Source organism: Corylus avellana, chromosome ca9, assembly GCF_901000735.1.
Source record: "Corylus avellana chromosome ca9, CavTom2PMs-1.0".
NCBI lineage: Eukaryota > Viridiplantae > Streptophyta > Magnoliopsida > Fagales > Betulaceae > Corylus > Corylus avellana.
In genome coordinates, this window is record NC_081549.1 from 2641255 (window position 1) to 2654890 (window position 13636).

At 36.1% G+C, this 13636-nt stretch overlaps 3 protein-coding genes across 7 annotated transcripts; all 3 read left to right on the top strand.

The window, feature by feature from the left end:
* The first annotated feature begins 2 nt into the window (after positions 1 to 2).
* LOC132192001 (mitochondrial fission protein ELM1-like) lies at positions 3 to 4187 on the top strand. 2 transcript variants are annotated; one of them, XM_059607171.1, is made up of 11 exons: positions 3 to 234; positions 514 to 676; positions 815 to 881; positions 1418 to 1514; positions 1881 to 2030; positions 2160 to 2286; positions 2581 to 2693; positions 2826 to 2889; positions 2993 to 3086; positions 3198 to 3306; positions 3687 to 4187. In XM_059607171.1, the coding sequence occupies exons 1-11, from the start codon at positions 52 to 54 to the stop codon at positions 3789 to 3791; spliced, it is 1272 nt and encodes a 423-aa protein (XP_059463154.1). In that variant the 5' UTR covers positions 3 to 51; the 3' UTR covers positions 3792 to 4187. The 2 variants fall into 2 exon arrangements, with proteins under 2 accessions (XP_059463154.1, XP_059463156.1); XM_059607173.1 differs by lacking the exon at positions 3687 to 4187 and having other exon boundaries at positions 2993 to 3054; positions 3198 to 3305.
* Positions 4188 to 5176: 989 nt separating this feature from the next.
* Positions 5177 to 6121, top strand: LOC132162636 (casparian strip membrane protein 1-like). Its single transcript, XM_059572915.1, has 3 exons — positions 5177 to 5460; positions 5686 to 5809; positions 5906 to 6121. Exons 1-3 carry the CDS (start codon positions 5177 to 5179, stop codon positions 6119 to 6121), a joined length of 624 nt encoding a protein of 207 aa, XP_059428898.1.
* A 752-nt stretch (positions 6122 to 6873) lies between these two features.
* LOC132191903 (mRNA-decapping enzyme-like protein) lies at positions 6874 to 13636 on the top strand. Of its 4 annotated transcripts, none has more exons than XR_009441310.1 (10): positions 6874 to 7146; positions 7401 to 7441; positions 7617 to 7666; positions 8224 to 8368; positions 9341 to 9397; positions 9659 to 9773; positions 10282 to 10755; positions 11105 to 11213; positions 12402 to 12521; positions 12839 to 13636. XR_009441310.1 is itself a non-coding variant. In XM_059607030.1 (8 exons), exons 1-8 carry the CDS (start codon positions 6988 to 6990, stop codon positions 11159 to 11161), a joined length of 1098 nt encoding a protein of 365 aa, XP_059463013.1. In that variant the 5' UTR covers positions 6874 to 6987; the 3' UTR covers positions 11162 to 11635. The 4 variants fall into 4 exon arrangements, 2 of the variants coding, with proteins under 2 accessions (XP_059463013.1, XP_059463015.1); XR_009441311.1 differs by having other exon boundaries at positions 12433 to 12521; positions 12839 to 13635; XM_059607030.1 differs by lacking the exons at positions 12402 to 12521; positions 12839 to 13636 and having other exon boundaries at positions 11105 to 11635.

A 13636-nucleotide genomic window follows, 5' to 3' on the forward strand; every position in this document is an offset into this window, starting at 1 on the left:
AATCGGATCCTCTGAAACGCAGGCGGGTACTTTATCGTGTGGGACCGTCAGATGAGACCAATCAGGCTTCCCGAACCGCCCGGCGGGTTGTCGGCCGTGCCTGAGATATTCGAAGGTGGGTTATACGGCGCAATCAGGCGGGTGGTTGTGATCGGAAACGGTTTTGCGGGCGCGGAGAATCAGAGCATTGGTTTGGTCCGTGCTCTCGGTCTTTCTGGTCGCCAATCCTTATATGTAAGCTCATGTTACTGATTTCCCTTTTTCTTTTTCTTTATTTTGATTGTTTGTGAATTTACGGCTCTGTTTGGTTGTTGAGAAAATATGATGGCTTATTGGTGTGTGTAATAATAGAACCCCATTGCACTAAGCTTTTTAAAATGCTAGGGATAAGCAATACTTATACGCATATATGAATCTATGTTTTGTATTTGGATTTCTTATGGCATCATGACAAAGTTTATGCGAAAGCTACTGAGCATTTGATATGGTTCTTGTTGATAATATATAATGCAGCGTGTTACAAGGCCAAGAGGAGGAATCAATGAGTGGCTTCATTGGCTTCCAGTTTCTCTGCACAAAAAACTAGAGTATCTCATGTGGCGAATTTGTGGCGAGAGGAGATTTGAAGTCATAGTGAAAGGGAAAAAAGTGATGCCTCTTTCTGTTGAAACAAGTGGTACTACACACTTAGCATAGTTCACTCTCAAATTACGCAGTTGATTATGATGCATATGGCGAATTTGATTTTGATCTTAAATTTATTATATTTAGAAACTGATAAAATATTTTCTCCTGAAAATGGTGGCTGCAACAGGCCTCTCTGATGTTCTAGAAGCTGATGCAAAGCACATTGCGAAAATGGCTCGTGAAACGTTTGAGAAGTATGCTTAGGTTTTTTTTTTTTTTTTGGGATCCCTTTCTTTCATTTTTCAAGAATAATTCTGTACTACTTAGGAATTAGGATCCTCCTAGTTTACGGTTAAGATTTTGTTTATTGCTTCTTACGGTGTATATGATGCTAAGGCATTTAAATTTTTTAAATAATGTGGCAATGTATTCAGCATGTGACAATATATACACCATTAGATTTATGAAATCTAATCTGAACCATAAAATAGAGGATCCTATTCAATAAATGAAGTCATACTCATAAATGTACTTTATCATCCATTTTCCATGGTGCCTTATATAACGGAATGTAGTTCAATTTCGATGTAACAATTACATCAGTGCTTTCTGTATAGACTAAAATTTTTGCATGCTATAGTTTACATGATAAGTCTGCTACACACACACATATACAAAATGGAGTGTTAATTTAATTGCTCATTTTGGTGCTTCATCTTCCTTTCTTTTCTTTTTTTAACATGATGCAATTTTTGGTTTTTTATTTTTTATTTTTATTTTTTGTGGTCAGAGACGGCCCATTATTGGTGGTTGCATCTGGCCGGGATACCATTTCTATTTCGAGCTCCATAAAATGTTTAGCTCCTGATAATGTCTTTGTGGTTCAGGTTAAACTTTATCCTTTCTCTTTTTAATCCTTGCACTTGTAATGAAAACTTGGTAGTTTTTACATGATATTGATATCAAAATATGATGCTGTTGTTTGTTTTGTACAAATTTGTTTAAACTTCCATTGCATAATGATTTAGCTTTGCGTTATGCAAGAAACCTAGGGGCTTTTTTGAAAACTGTAACTTGAATTTTTAGCTAGTTTTCCTTTCAGTAGAAAGATGAATGAAGGTGTCGTGTTTTATGTTTACTAGCTGCACAGGGTATCACTTTGCAACAAGTTTACTTTCTTTTTTGATGTATTGATGCATGCACACACTATGATGGCTGGGTCTAATAGTTTTATCTTTGAAAAACTATTTCAGATACAACATCCAAGGTCGCATTTGAATAGGTTTGACATGGTAATTACTCCTTTTCATGATTACTACCCGTTGACTCCTCATGCACAGAAGCAAATTCCTCGGTTTCTCCGCAGGTGGATAACCCCACGTGAACCTCCTGGCAAAAATGTGGTAGGTACTTGGTTGTAGAATACTTGCTTGAATGGGTGAACTGTGATGGTCATTAGACTTTATTTGCTACTTGTGGTTAGCTGCTGCAGTGACTTATGAAGCTCACAGGTTTAGGAAATTGAATTTCAGATTCTCACTGTGGGAGCTCTTCATCAGGCTGATTCTGCTGCACTTAGGAATGCTGCTTCAGCCTGGTATGATGAGTTGGCACCACTTCCAAAGCCCTTGCTTGTGGTCAATGTTGGAGGGCCTACAAGTAATTTTCTTTGTGCTTATAACCTGTCAAATCTTTGCTCATATCAAATCCCAATTTGATTGAAGTTAAAGGAATCTAATTCCCATGCATTGAGTATTGGGATTGTTTTTACTTTAGACTGGTTTTATATCAGCAACTCTGGATGTGTCTATGATATTATGCCTGCAAGAATTACTAATTTGTTTCAGTAAAATTGCTCTTGAACCCCTCTTATTTTTACACTGTTCCTGGTGTTCCCGGTGTACCTTCTATTTGAAAGATTGTCATATTGTATATCCTTAATATTTTCCCTAGGAAACTGTCCATATGGCAAGGATCTTGCAATGAATTTAGCGGGTATGCTGCAGAATGTACTTTGGAGTTGTGGAAGTGTCAGGATATCTTTCTCAAGAAGAACTCCTGAGAAGGTATATATACCTTTAGCAATTTCTTTATATCTTTCTCTAGAAGAATTCCTAGAAGGTATATATGCCTTCAGCAATTTCTTTTGAAGATATTATCGATTGGTATGCACTTATTCTCGGTTCTGTTATTAACAGGTGTCCAAAATTCTAGTAAGAGAATTTAGTACTAATCCTAAGGTTTTCATTTGGGATGGTGAAGGTACTAAGCTACCACAGCTGTAGATAGAATTATTAATTATTTTTTGAAGTATATTTCCTTAGAAGGAAGATTAGTTGACATGTATTTATGTAATACTGCTTAGGTCCGAATCCACATATGGGGCATCTAGCTTGGGCTGATGCTTTTGTCATTACAGCTGATTCAGTAAGTATGTTGAGTGAGGCTTGCAGTACTGGGTATGTTTATAGTTTGATGCTGAGGAATAACCTCTTCAGTTGTCGGTCGGTGAAGTTATTCTTTTGAACTGAAGTTCATGTGTTTAAATAATATTGTATTTTTGGCTATAGGAAGCCTGTTTATGTAATTGGTGCTGAGCTGTGTACATGGAAGTTTGCTGACTTCCAGAAGTCTCTTCAAGAGCGAGGAGTTGTTCGACCGTTCACTGGTAAAGAGGATGTAAGTTGCCAGTTTTCTGCTGAAATTTGTTGTTTTACCTCAGTATTGTTACATACCTTACTTCCAAAAGTAGGTCTGTGTGAAGAGAATTATCTCACAGCAGCTGTTTTGAATCTAATTTTAGCTTCTTGTTTTCTATCAATGTTCAGTATGGGTCTCAAGTTAGTTCATTTTCCAGTTCGATGAACTTAAGTTTATATTATTCTTTAGAAATCAGAAAGTAAATCAACAAGCATGTGGACGAATGAGGGGAGCATCAGTGTAGGATAGAACAATATTGCTGCTGCACAAGTAAATGCATATGTGCCTAGGGCTATGTCGCACCGAATATGTGTTAAATAAAATTAACATCCATTTACAATTTGCCATTTGATTTACAGATATCGGAGAGCTGGAGCTATCCTCCACTTAATGATACAACAGAGGCTGCTAACCATGTGAATTTGGCGCTTGCTGAGCATGGATGGAGTATACGCACATATTAGGTTATCTAACGTTTGGTCACTGAGCCCAGTAGTGTATCGGAGGTCGGAACCGTCTTTAACCAGAAGCGGCGTTTTCCGTGGTTTTTACTAATTGACACCTAGAAGCAGTATCTCACCTGGTTTTTACCGATTGAGAAAAGCAGTTAGCCCTGACCAGATTGACCAATTTTGGCTATTCACTGTGTTAGTATTCTCTTAATTGATTCTGGCAGACCTTGTTTGTTGTTCCATGCCAGATGGGATTTTGAGTTGATTGGGGGCATTGCAATGAAAAGTAGCAGAAAAGGCTGTCTTGTAAACTAAAATTTGAATTATACTACTTGTTCAACAGAAAAGAAGTGTATAACGATATGTAATTTATTGATTTTGTTCATAAAATTTTCTGCTCTTTGCTTATAAAATTATCTCGATGCATTTTTATGAAAAATGCATGTGAAAATCTGATGGTTTTTCGAACAAATGTTAGTTTAATAGACTCAAGTTTGGACTATAACTTTGTGAGGTTACATTTTCACCACGAGCTAGAGACGGGAATTAATTTGTTTGATGTTCATCAACTCAATAGCGTTAAAGATCATCCTACTTTTTATCCATATTTCATTGTTGAGGAGAAGTTAGAGCTTATGTATAAAGTTTAATCTTTTGAGATAATTAATGATTTAACATTGATTGGCCATTATAAAAGAAAAATTAAGAAGATAAATCACTCAATTAATATTGCTCAAAATCTTAAAGGATACATTTATTGTTTCTTTTCATTCAATAATGTGGCTTTAACTAAAAAATTAGGATAAAGGGTAAGGAGTTTGAACTGGGGTGGGAAGGAACCGTACATGACCTGTTGGATTAGCGAGGCTAGGTGGTTTAGTTGACTGATTAGTAGAATAACAAAACTTTTTTAGTATAGCAGGTTGGCTTTTTAACTTAAATTACATTAACAGCCCCTCCAGACTCTCACTTTCTCTCCTCAAAAGCAATAGTATGACATACTAAAATGACAAAGAACAGACTAATCTCTCACTAATAATATCTTAAAATTATGTTATGAATTTGTTGGAAATAATGGTTGACTTGATTATTGAAGTTGGAGCAACTAATTTTATGTCCATCCCCCTGTCATGCATCTCTAGCTACTTGCTTTTTTTATTTATCAAAAAGTGAATCCGATCAAGTGGAAATGGTTAGCAACTTCCTTACTTAATTCCATGGCTCCCCATCAACTATAGCTCCTCGTGAGTCTCCCTATATAAGCTCCATTCTTTCAGCCATTCTCATCAGCAGCAGCAGCTTCTGAGTCTTTCTCATTCAGCTATTCTCATCACAAAGAAGCTATTTCTCATCACAAATCTTTTAGTTCTCAGTCTCTTCACTCTTTCAACATAAAAATGAGGAGCGGTGATTCAACCACAATTGATGTTCCAGAGTCAAAAAAAGATGTTCCAGAGTCAAGCGCCATTGCTAAAGGAAAAGCACCTCTTGTGGCTGTTGTTGTCAAGCAGAGGGGTGGATGGAAAAGGGGAGTTGCCATATTCGACTTCCTCCTTAGGATTGGGGCTATAGTAGCTGCTCTAGCCGCAGCCTCCATCATGGGTACCAGTCAGGAGACCCTTCCCTTCTTCACCCAGTTCTTCCAGTTCCAAGCCAGTTATGATGATTTGCCCACTTTCCAGTATGTGATCATTTTCAATCTCTCTCTCTCTCTTGCTAGCTCTATTTCTTCTTTCTTCTTTATTAATATCCGGGTACAGTTCGGTTTTCCCGCGCCGACTTTGCTCTAAAAAATTATTTGCACTCAAGGGAGTAGAACTTTATAGTACTTGATATTTCATGAGCCTTTGGATTTAGCTCTATTTTTTCTACAGCTGCAAATGTTTTAAGACTTGAAAATATGCAGGTTTTTCGTGATAGCAATGGCAATAGTCAGTGGCTACCTAGTGCTTTCCCTTCCCTTCTCCATAGTATCCATCGTTCGGCCCCAAGCAGTCGGACCAAGAATTCTCCTACTCATTTTCGACACAGTAATAATTACCTCTCCAACCATTTAACTCCTTTCCCAATTCCCATCACGTTCTTCATGATTCTGAGGAGAAAAATATTTGTACAACTTTTTGCAGGTGGCGCTTACTCTAAACACTTCCGCTGCGGCGGCGGCTGCGGCTATAGTCTACTTGGCTCACAATGGCAATTCCAACACCAACTGGCTTGCCATCTGCCAGCAATTTGGTGACTTCTGCCAGGAAGTCAGTGGGGCTGTGGTGGCGGCGTTCGTTTCGGTGGTTGTGTTCATGTTCCTGATTCTTCTGTCTGCTTTGGCCATCCGAAAGCCTTGATCGACAAGAATTATGACCAGCTTTTCAAATAAATTTTAGTGTTGTATTGTTGTTTATCAAGTTATTTGGATCCATGTTTCTTTCAAATACTCGTTGTGTGAGGTTTTATCATCGTATGCAAAGTGTTGTAATGAAAATTATTTTGTGTTTTATGCACATTTGACTATTTCAACTCCAAACTTGCTTTCCAGCCCATGCTTTATATATATATATATATATATATGGGTAATCGGCAAAAACTATTAACCTCAACTTCCTAAGCGGTTAATTAGTAATTAATAACTCTAATAACCGTTGATCACTTTTTTTTTTAAAAAAAAAATTATTAAAAAAATAAATAAAAATGATGTTATTTCTATGGTAATATAATAATATCATATTACATACGACATTATTTTTAAATTTATATACAATTTTATATGTATTTAAAATTTTAAACACAAAAAGACATCATCCAACGTAGTTTTATATATATAGTTATAATATATATAGGTAGTTAACCGCCCTCCATTTCACCTCTCTATTCTACATATATATATATATATAATATGTATAATATATAGGCAGTTAACCGCCCTCCATTTCACTGCTATCTATATATATTATATTTATATATAATTAAGTCGGCCATCTAGTCTTTTGCTTTGGTAAATATAAAAATCGATCAAGGTTAATTTGGTAATTAAGTCAGCCGTCCAGGAAGTATTTGAAATCTACGTGCGTCTCCAGAAGAACTCACGTGCAACTCTCTCTCTCTCTCTCTCTCGCTCTCTCTCTTCAATAACTTTCCCGGGAAAGTGAATAGAAAGGAAAATCCAGAAAGAAAAAAATATCGGATTTAGGGTTTTTCCCTGTGCAGGGAGAGTATGTCTCAGACCGGAAAATTGATGCCCAATCTCGACCAGCAGAGCACCAAAATGCTCAACCTCACCGTGCTCCAGAGAATGGACCCCTTCATCGAAGAGATTCTCATCACCGCGGCGCACGTTACGTTCTATGCGTTCAACATCGAGAGCAGCCAATGGGTTCGTTTCTCATTTTTATTTTTGCTCCCCGTTTGGTTGCTAGAAAGTGTTGGAAAGTAAAAGAACTGTAGGAGTTTTGAATCTTAGATTTCTAGTATTTGGTGATCTAACAAATCTTAACTGAACTGTGCCTGATAGGCTGATACAATCATTTGGCTTACTTATGTCATTTAGGAAAGCAATTGAATACGAAGTGTTTTATTTTTCTTAGTGGTTTACTTATTATTTCTAAAAATAAATTTGGGCGGTTGCAGAGTCGTAAAGACGTTGAAGGATCTCTTTTTGTCGTTAAAAGGTATGTATGTTTGTTTTCATTAATGTTAAGTGTGTGTTATGCTGTTTATGTAGTTTTGATTTTTTGATTCTCGTTTAGTTCATTTTGTTGTGGTAAGAGTTCATGTAGTTATAATTCGTAAATTGGCTGGCTAATGCTAATGCTTTTTTTTGTTGTTGTTGTAATTGTTGTTTAGGAATACTCAACCGCGGTTCCAATTCATTGTAATGAATCGGCGTAACACAGGTACAGATTTTTAATTTTACACTTTTATTGTGTTAAAGGGGATGATCTTTATGCTTTTGAAATGGATATGAATTATGTCTGTCAATATTGATTGCAGATATATGATTTTTTTTTTCCCAATCTTTGGTGAACCTTGGTAGTTCTTTGCATAGGGTAGAAAAATCAAAGGCTCATTTGATATCAAAGGGAGCGTGGTGGATTATTTGATGCTCTTCAATGCAGGGATTAAGGAAGACCATCTATTTTCCAATATCCATCTAGAAGAAAACTCTTTAGTCCCTTACTGGCTGTACCTCACTTAGTGTTATACCATAGCAACAAACCAAGAAAGTTGCTGGAAAGAAGCATGTAATAACATGATTTTGAAGCAGCGTATCCTCCAAGCTGATAGCTTGATTTGAGAGTTCAAATCCACCAGCGCTTGAATGCTTGCCAGAAATAATGCTACACATTTAGTTTCCTTGTTTTACTACTTGGAATACCTGCATAGATGTTAGCTGGGTCTTGGCATCTCTTTGTCTTATCTCTGTTTTCATTTAAACCTTTTCTGTCAACAGATAACCTAGTGGAGAATCTTTTGGGAGATTTTGAGTATGAACTTCAAGTTCCATATCTGTTGTACCGGAATGCATCCCAAGAGGTTAATGGTATTTGGTTTTACAATCCACAGGAGTGTAAGGATGTTGGAAACCTATTTACTAGGTACAGTATTTTCCTTACCTAGCCCAATTACTTGAATTTTTGGTTATTAACTCCTTGTTTAAACATCCCAGTTTGTATTGCATGTTGATGGACATAGCAATGTGGATAGCTACACGAGGGGACTTATCTTTAGAAGAATATGACGAATCTGTAGTTAAGAGTTTTTTTTTTTTTTTTTGGGGCGTTGTGGGTTTGGTAAGATACTAATAATATTCCTTGTAGAGCCTAAAAGTTGTTTAAGCTGTCTTGTGGTGGTGGCTGAATACTTAGTTAATACCAAAAGGGAGAAAAAGATGCGAGGTAAACAGGAATAAAGGTCTACTACCCTTGTAAAAAGACAAAGGATATATTTTGAGCCTTTCCTACATAGTAGAAATAATGAAAATTGATGGTCCGGTTATGGATTTTCTGTAAGGAGGTAAAAGTTCAAGAGGATGTTACCGACATAGTTGAGTAGGACGGACACTTATCCCAATAAATAAATAAATAAAAAAGTTAGAGGATGATGGCTAATCAGTAACTAGAGCATGTAGTGGGAGCAGGAGCAAATAATTGGAAGTTTAAAAAGTCTGGAGCCTCAAGATGCATGCTTACATGTATGTGTAAAACACCGTGTATTTTTTTTTTTAATATTTACATGTGGTTTTATATAAAGTACAAAATAGTACATAGAGAGCGAGAGTGGCGTTGAAAGATTAGTTCCTAAGGATGCATATATTCAAAATTCTCTGTACTCCCTATTCCAATTTCTCATTTATTTTAATGCATGTTTTTGGTTGTATGTTTGTATTTTTAAACCAAACTTGGATTCTATGTTTGCTTATGTTGTATAAAGGAAATGACATTATAATTCTGCAAATATGATCAAGATGTAACTCTTTGTTAATCATTTCTCGTTTACTTATCAAAAAAAAAAGAAGATGTAAATTAGTAGATACATATATATTACATTTTTATGTTTTCTTTCTACAGGATTCTTAATGCGTATTCAAAAGTTCCTTCAAAGTTAAAAGTATCTTCAAGCAAAAGGTAACTAAAAGTAATAAAAGTAACAAATGATTTCATTTCAAAACGATTGAGCTTCGAACATGTTTATGATTTCCCAGGTTAGTGCTTGGGTATTCACAAAACTTGTATTACATTGTGTTGTGCGATATAGTATTATAGTAATATTGCTGCTAGTTGCATCCATAAGTTGTTCATGTTGGTTGCAAACTGTGCCATATATTGTGACTAATTTTCTTACTTTCTTTCTTGTTTTTTGTCCTGGTAATCTTTTCCTACGCTCAGTGAGTTTGAGGAACTTGAAGCAGTCTCAACCATGTCGGTGATGGAAGGTTCTCTGGAGCCATCATCATCTGCCACTGATGCTCCCGAAGATTCTTCCTTTCGAAACATTTTTAGTGTATGTCATCTATTTTAACACTGATTCTTCAGATTTTCTCTTCAATATCTGAGATTTACTGGATCACTGCATCATCGATTTTGAGTGAATTTCTTGTGGATATGGTAGTGACATGATTTTTCTGTGTTTGGAGCAGTCTCTCAAATTGTAGTCTATATATGGTTACTTCATTACGAATTGTGAAACTTTCTTCTTGAGACTGTTAATTCCATGGTTGAAATATTAAACTTGCTACAAAAATGTGCAATGATTTCTCATCAATAAGGCCTAGTATTAATATCTCAGGGTCATAAGATCTGGAATAATAGATTTTACTTGAGCCTTAAAAACATGTCAGCATGCATCATGAGATGAAAGCAGAGTATTTAATGCTTTTGGCTAACACATAAGATGCCCTCAAGTCTGTCATTGTTACCTTTTCAACTTTGGTGAATGTTATATATTCCTTCTCTCCTATTTCCTAACAAGTTTTTTTTTTTTTTTTTTTTTTTCAATTCCATTATTGCAGGCAGCTACGAGTATTGGAAACAGTGGTTCAAATCTAGCGAACTCAAGACAGTCAGCACAGCCCGCCTACCCTTCTTCTGCAGCTATCCCTTTATCTTCTCATTCACCCAGTGTTGTTTCTTCTCCTGCACCAACTCTACAAATACCATCACTCTCTCTTCTGTCTTCATCTAATCCAACCCCACTCCAAGACACTCTTGATCCAATCAGCAACAGCAATCGGGGCACTAATCTTCTGAAGCCCTCTTCATTCTTTGCACCCCCTTCCTCGTCTGCATTGATAATGCCACCCATCTCTTCATCTGTACCAACTGCTCCTTCACTGAATTTGCAACGCCCATATGGCACTCCAATGCCTCACCCCTTTCCACTATCTACTCCACTATCGTCTCTTACTCCTAGTTCTGCTTCTCCGATTGATGGACTGCTTATTAGCAGAGACAGAGTACGTGATGCACTTCTGGTGCTTGTTCAGGTACTTTCATCTATTCTTTTTTTCCTTTTCCCTGATTATCTTGTTTGTTCTTTTAATTACAGAATAATTTTGCTCATATGTCTGGAATGGAAAACCACTTTGAAAGGAATTGTAGTGAACCATGGTATCCATGATTGCGCTAAGGCATAACTATATATGCTCGTACAGTGAGGCTTTTTGATTTATGCCAAATTGTCTAGTGTTTTTACTGTAACTGCAACTTAGAACATGGTTAGGTGGATGCTTCCCTGTTCTTGATTGAATATTGGTTTTTGGGTTCCAACATTCCCAGCCTTTCGATTAAAATTTAAAAATTACTGGTTGACTGATGGAACTGTTCTTTTGCTAGGACGATCAATTTATTGACATGTTTTACAAAGCATTGGTGAAGGTGCACCATCCATGAGTACCTTTAGAGAACTAGTGAGCTTCTTTCTGAAGATTTTGCTGAGCCAAAAGTATGTAAAATCAGTTGTGTACATAGCTTTTTTTTTTTTTTTTTTTTTTTTCCCCTGGTTCGCAGAAATAATGGCAGCATAAATTTCTTTCCGGTTTAACACCATCAAAACTCCAGCCTTCCTTCTGGAAGCTTACCAACTTTGAGAAGTTGCTTTCTTGGAGGTTGGAAGGGTGGCGCTCTCTTGTTTGGTTCTGTTTACGTCAAAATCTTCCCTCAAATAGATTGTTTGTAACATGACATAGAGATTTATTTTCGTTTCAAAAGTTTTTTTTTGTTTTTGGTTTTTAGTTTTTTGGGCAATTGTTTGACGTCAGTTCTTTAGACTGTTGTGGGTTGTACTGCTGGTGTCCAAACCTCTGTTAAGATTCTAGGAACAACGAGCAAAGATATCAAGAAGTTTGGCTTTAGTGGAAGCTAGCATGCACAAAATGTCCTTTTTTATTATTATTATTATTATTTTTTTAGTGCAGGCATTTCTTTCTGACTTTCTCATACTTCTTCCTTGCATTATCATTTTCATTTCATGGGTGACCTTAAAGGAAAATAATGGAATTTCCTGCTTTAGTGCTTTACACAAGCCATGTCTGGCTTTGCCTCAGGGTGAGACCAGATCTTATATGGAAGACATCGCCGGCCACCATACGGTGGATCTGACAGTCCTAGCAAGGCCGCCAGACGGTGGCACACTAGTGGCCAACATGCAAGCCTTTATTTATTTATCCTTAAAAGAACAAATGAAAGGAGAATAATTGATAATGATTTCAAATACTAAGCGGAAGCGGCCCATTATCGATGAATACTCTTACACTCCCATTTGAAATTGAATTAAAAAAAAATAATAATAATGGAAAAGAATGGGCTTGAAGTATTTTAGTAAAAATGATGTTAATGGACTACTCTTTAGCCAGAATTTAAATAAGGAAAGAATTATCTATTAATTATTTTACGAGAAATGTTATATACCATACAAATGCTAAGAGTTCACTCATCCATTAGGCAGTAGCCTCAAAGCATGAGGCTTAGAACATGGAGGTTTTTTTTTGTTTTTGGGTTCGTAAAAGGTTTGATAGCCTAAGTCTCTCTTTTTTAAATATAAAAATGACCAAGAAGAAAATAATTTTTAATAATAAAAAAAGTTCAAAAAATAAGTTTAGAGATTTGAACAGCTTATATTTTCATATACCAGGTTAGGGTGACGATTGGGTCTCCCATTACAGGTTATGGTCAGGAAAGCAGAGATCCTGTTGTATGCCATTATATTCCTAACAAGATTTGGACCGATGAAGATGGTGTAGAGCATGTAGAGGTAATTTCATGCAAGAATGATAACTCGAGTTTGTTATCTATAAGCAACTTCCACTAAGCATATGCATTACAGTTTTATTCTTATCAATTATTTGAAATAATCTCCATTTAAGATATGCAACACAATTTCCATCAAGCATGTTAAATAAAGAAAGGAGAATGACTTTCATGAACTTTGCATTTTGAATAATTTTAGTGTAATATTCTCTATTCTGGAATTTATTTTGATTCTAGATGTTATTATTATGTGTTTTGGAAAATTTGAATTGTGGATAAATAGTTGTTCATCTCTACTTATGTCTGACCAATTTAATGTAGATTAATTTCTATATGCGCGGACCCCATGGAGCTGGAAAAGTTTACACTGAGATGTTCAAGGACCCAATGAACAAGCAGTGGAAGTATACGGATTTGATTGTTGTGATCATATCACCAACTCTTTCACAATTGATTCTAGAGTCTTATATGCCGGCTTATAACTTGGACACCAAGTAGTCAGATTCTGACAAGGTTTCTTTATGTACCAAATAACATGGAAAAAGTTACCAATCTAGTGATGTTAATAGTTATTCTTCTCATTCTTAATTTTATGGGGAAACTTCCCATACCGGCCGTAGGGGGTGGCCGAAACTACCTCCAAGCCTTTGGGGCTAGTCTGGCCACCCCCAAAAGCCCAAAACCATGAATGAAATTTTTTTTTAAAATAAAAAAATAAAAAAATAATAATTTTAATGCCCAAAACGACGTCGTTTTGGGCTGGGGTGGGTGTTGTAGTTTTGTGGTGTTTTCGAAATTTCAAGTGGACTGGATGAGAGTATAATGGACATAAAATGTCAAACCGTTTGAATTGAATGTTGAAAACTAACAGAGGAGTTCAAAGCGATAGAAATTGAAAGTTTAGGGGTATAAAGTGAGAGATTTGAAAGTTCAGGAAGGTTTGCAAAATCAGCTGGAAGTTCAGGGGGCCAAAGTGAAGTTTTTCCTATATATATATATATATATATAACTCTTTGGAAAGTGCTGAGTTTGAATTTTGAAGTCCAATTTTGTATTTACTAGCAAGAAGAATTGTGATGAGAATGTTTCATACTTTTGTTGCGTATGTATCAAGTTGGG

Excerpts from the sequence above, each read along its gene's own strand:
- LOC132192001 (XM_059607171.1), top strand. The coding sequence starts at position 52 with ATGAGACCAATCAGGCTTCCCGAACCGCCCGGCGGGTTGTCGGCCGTG. Across the intron at positions 235-513 it reads CTGGTCGCCAATCCTTATAT|CGTGTTACAAGGCCAAGAGG; the intron begins GTAAGCTCATGT and ends TATATAATGCAG. Across the intron at positions 3,087-3,197 it reads AGTGAGGCTTGCAGTACTGG|GAAGCCTGTTTATGTAATTG; the intron begins GTATGTTTATAG and ends TTTTGGCTATAG.
- LOC132191903 (XM_059607030.1), top strand. The coding sequence starts at position 6,988 with ATGTCTCAGACCGGAAAATTGATGCCCAATCTCGACCAGCAGAGCACC. Across the intron at positions 7,147-7,400 it reads ACATCGAGAGCAGCCAATGG|AGTCGTAAAGACGTTGAAGG; the intron begins GTTCGTTTCTCA and ends GGGCGGTTGCAG. Across the intron at positions 8,369-9,340 it reads GTTGGAAACCTATTTACTAG|GATTCTTAATGCGTATTCAA; the intron begins GTACAGTATTTT and ends TTCTTTCTACAG.
- LOC132162636 (XM_059572915.1), top strand. The coding sequence starts at position 5,177 with ATGAGGAGCGGTGATTCAACCACAATTGATGTTCCAGAGTCAAAAAAA. Across the intron at positions 5,461-5,685 it reads GATGATTTGCCCACTTTCCA|GTTTTTCGTGATAGCAATGG; the intron begins GTATGTGATCAT and ends GAAAATATGCAG. Across the intron at positions 5,810-5,905 it reads TCCTACTCATTTTCGACACA|GTGGCGCTTACTCTAAACAC; the intron begins GTAATAATTACC and ends AACTTTTTGCAG.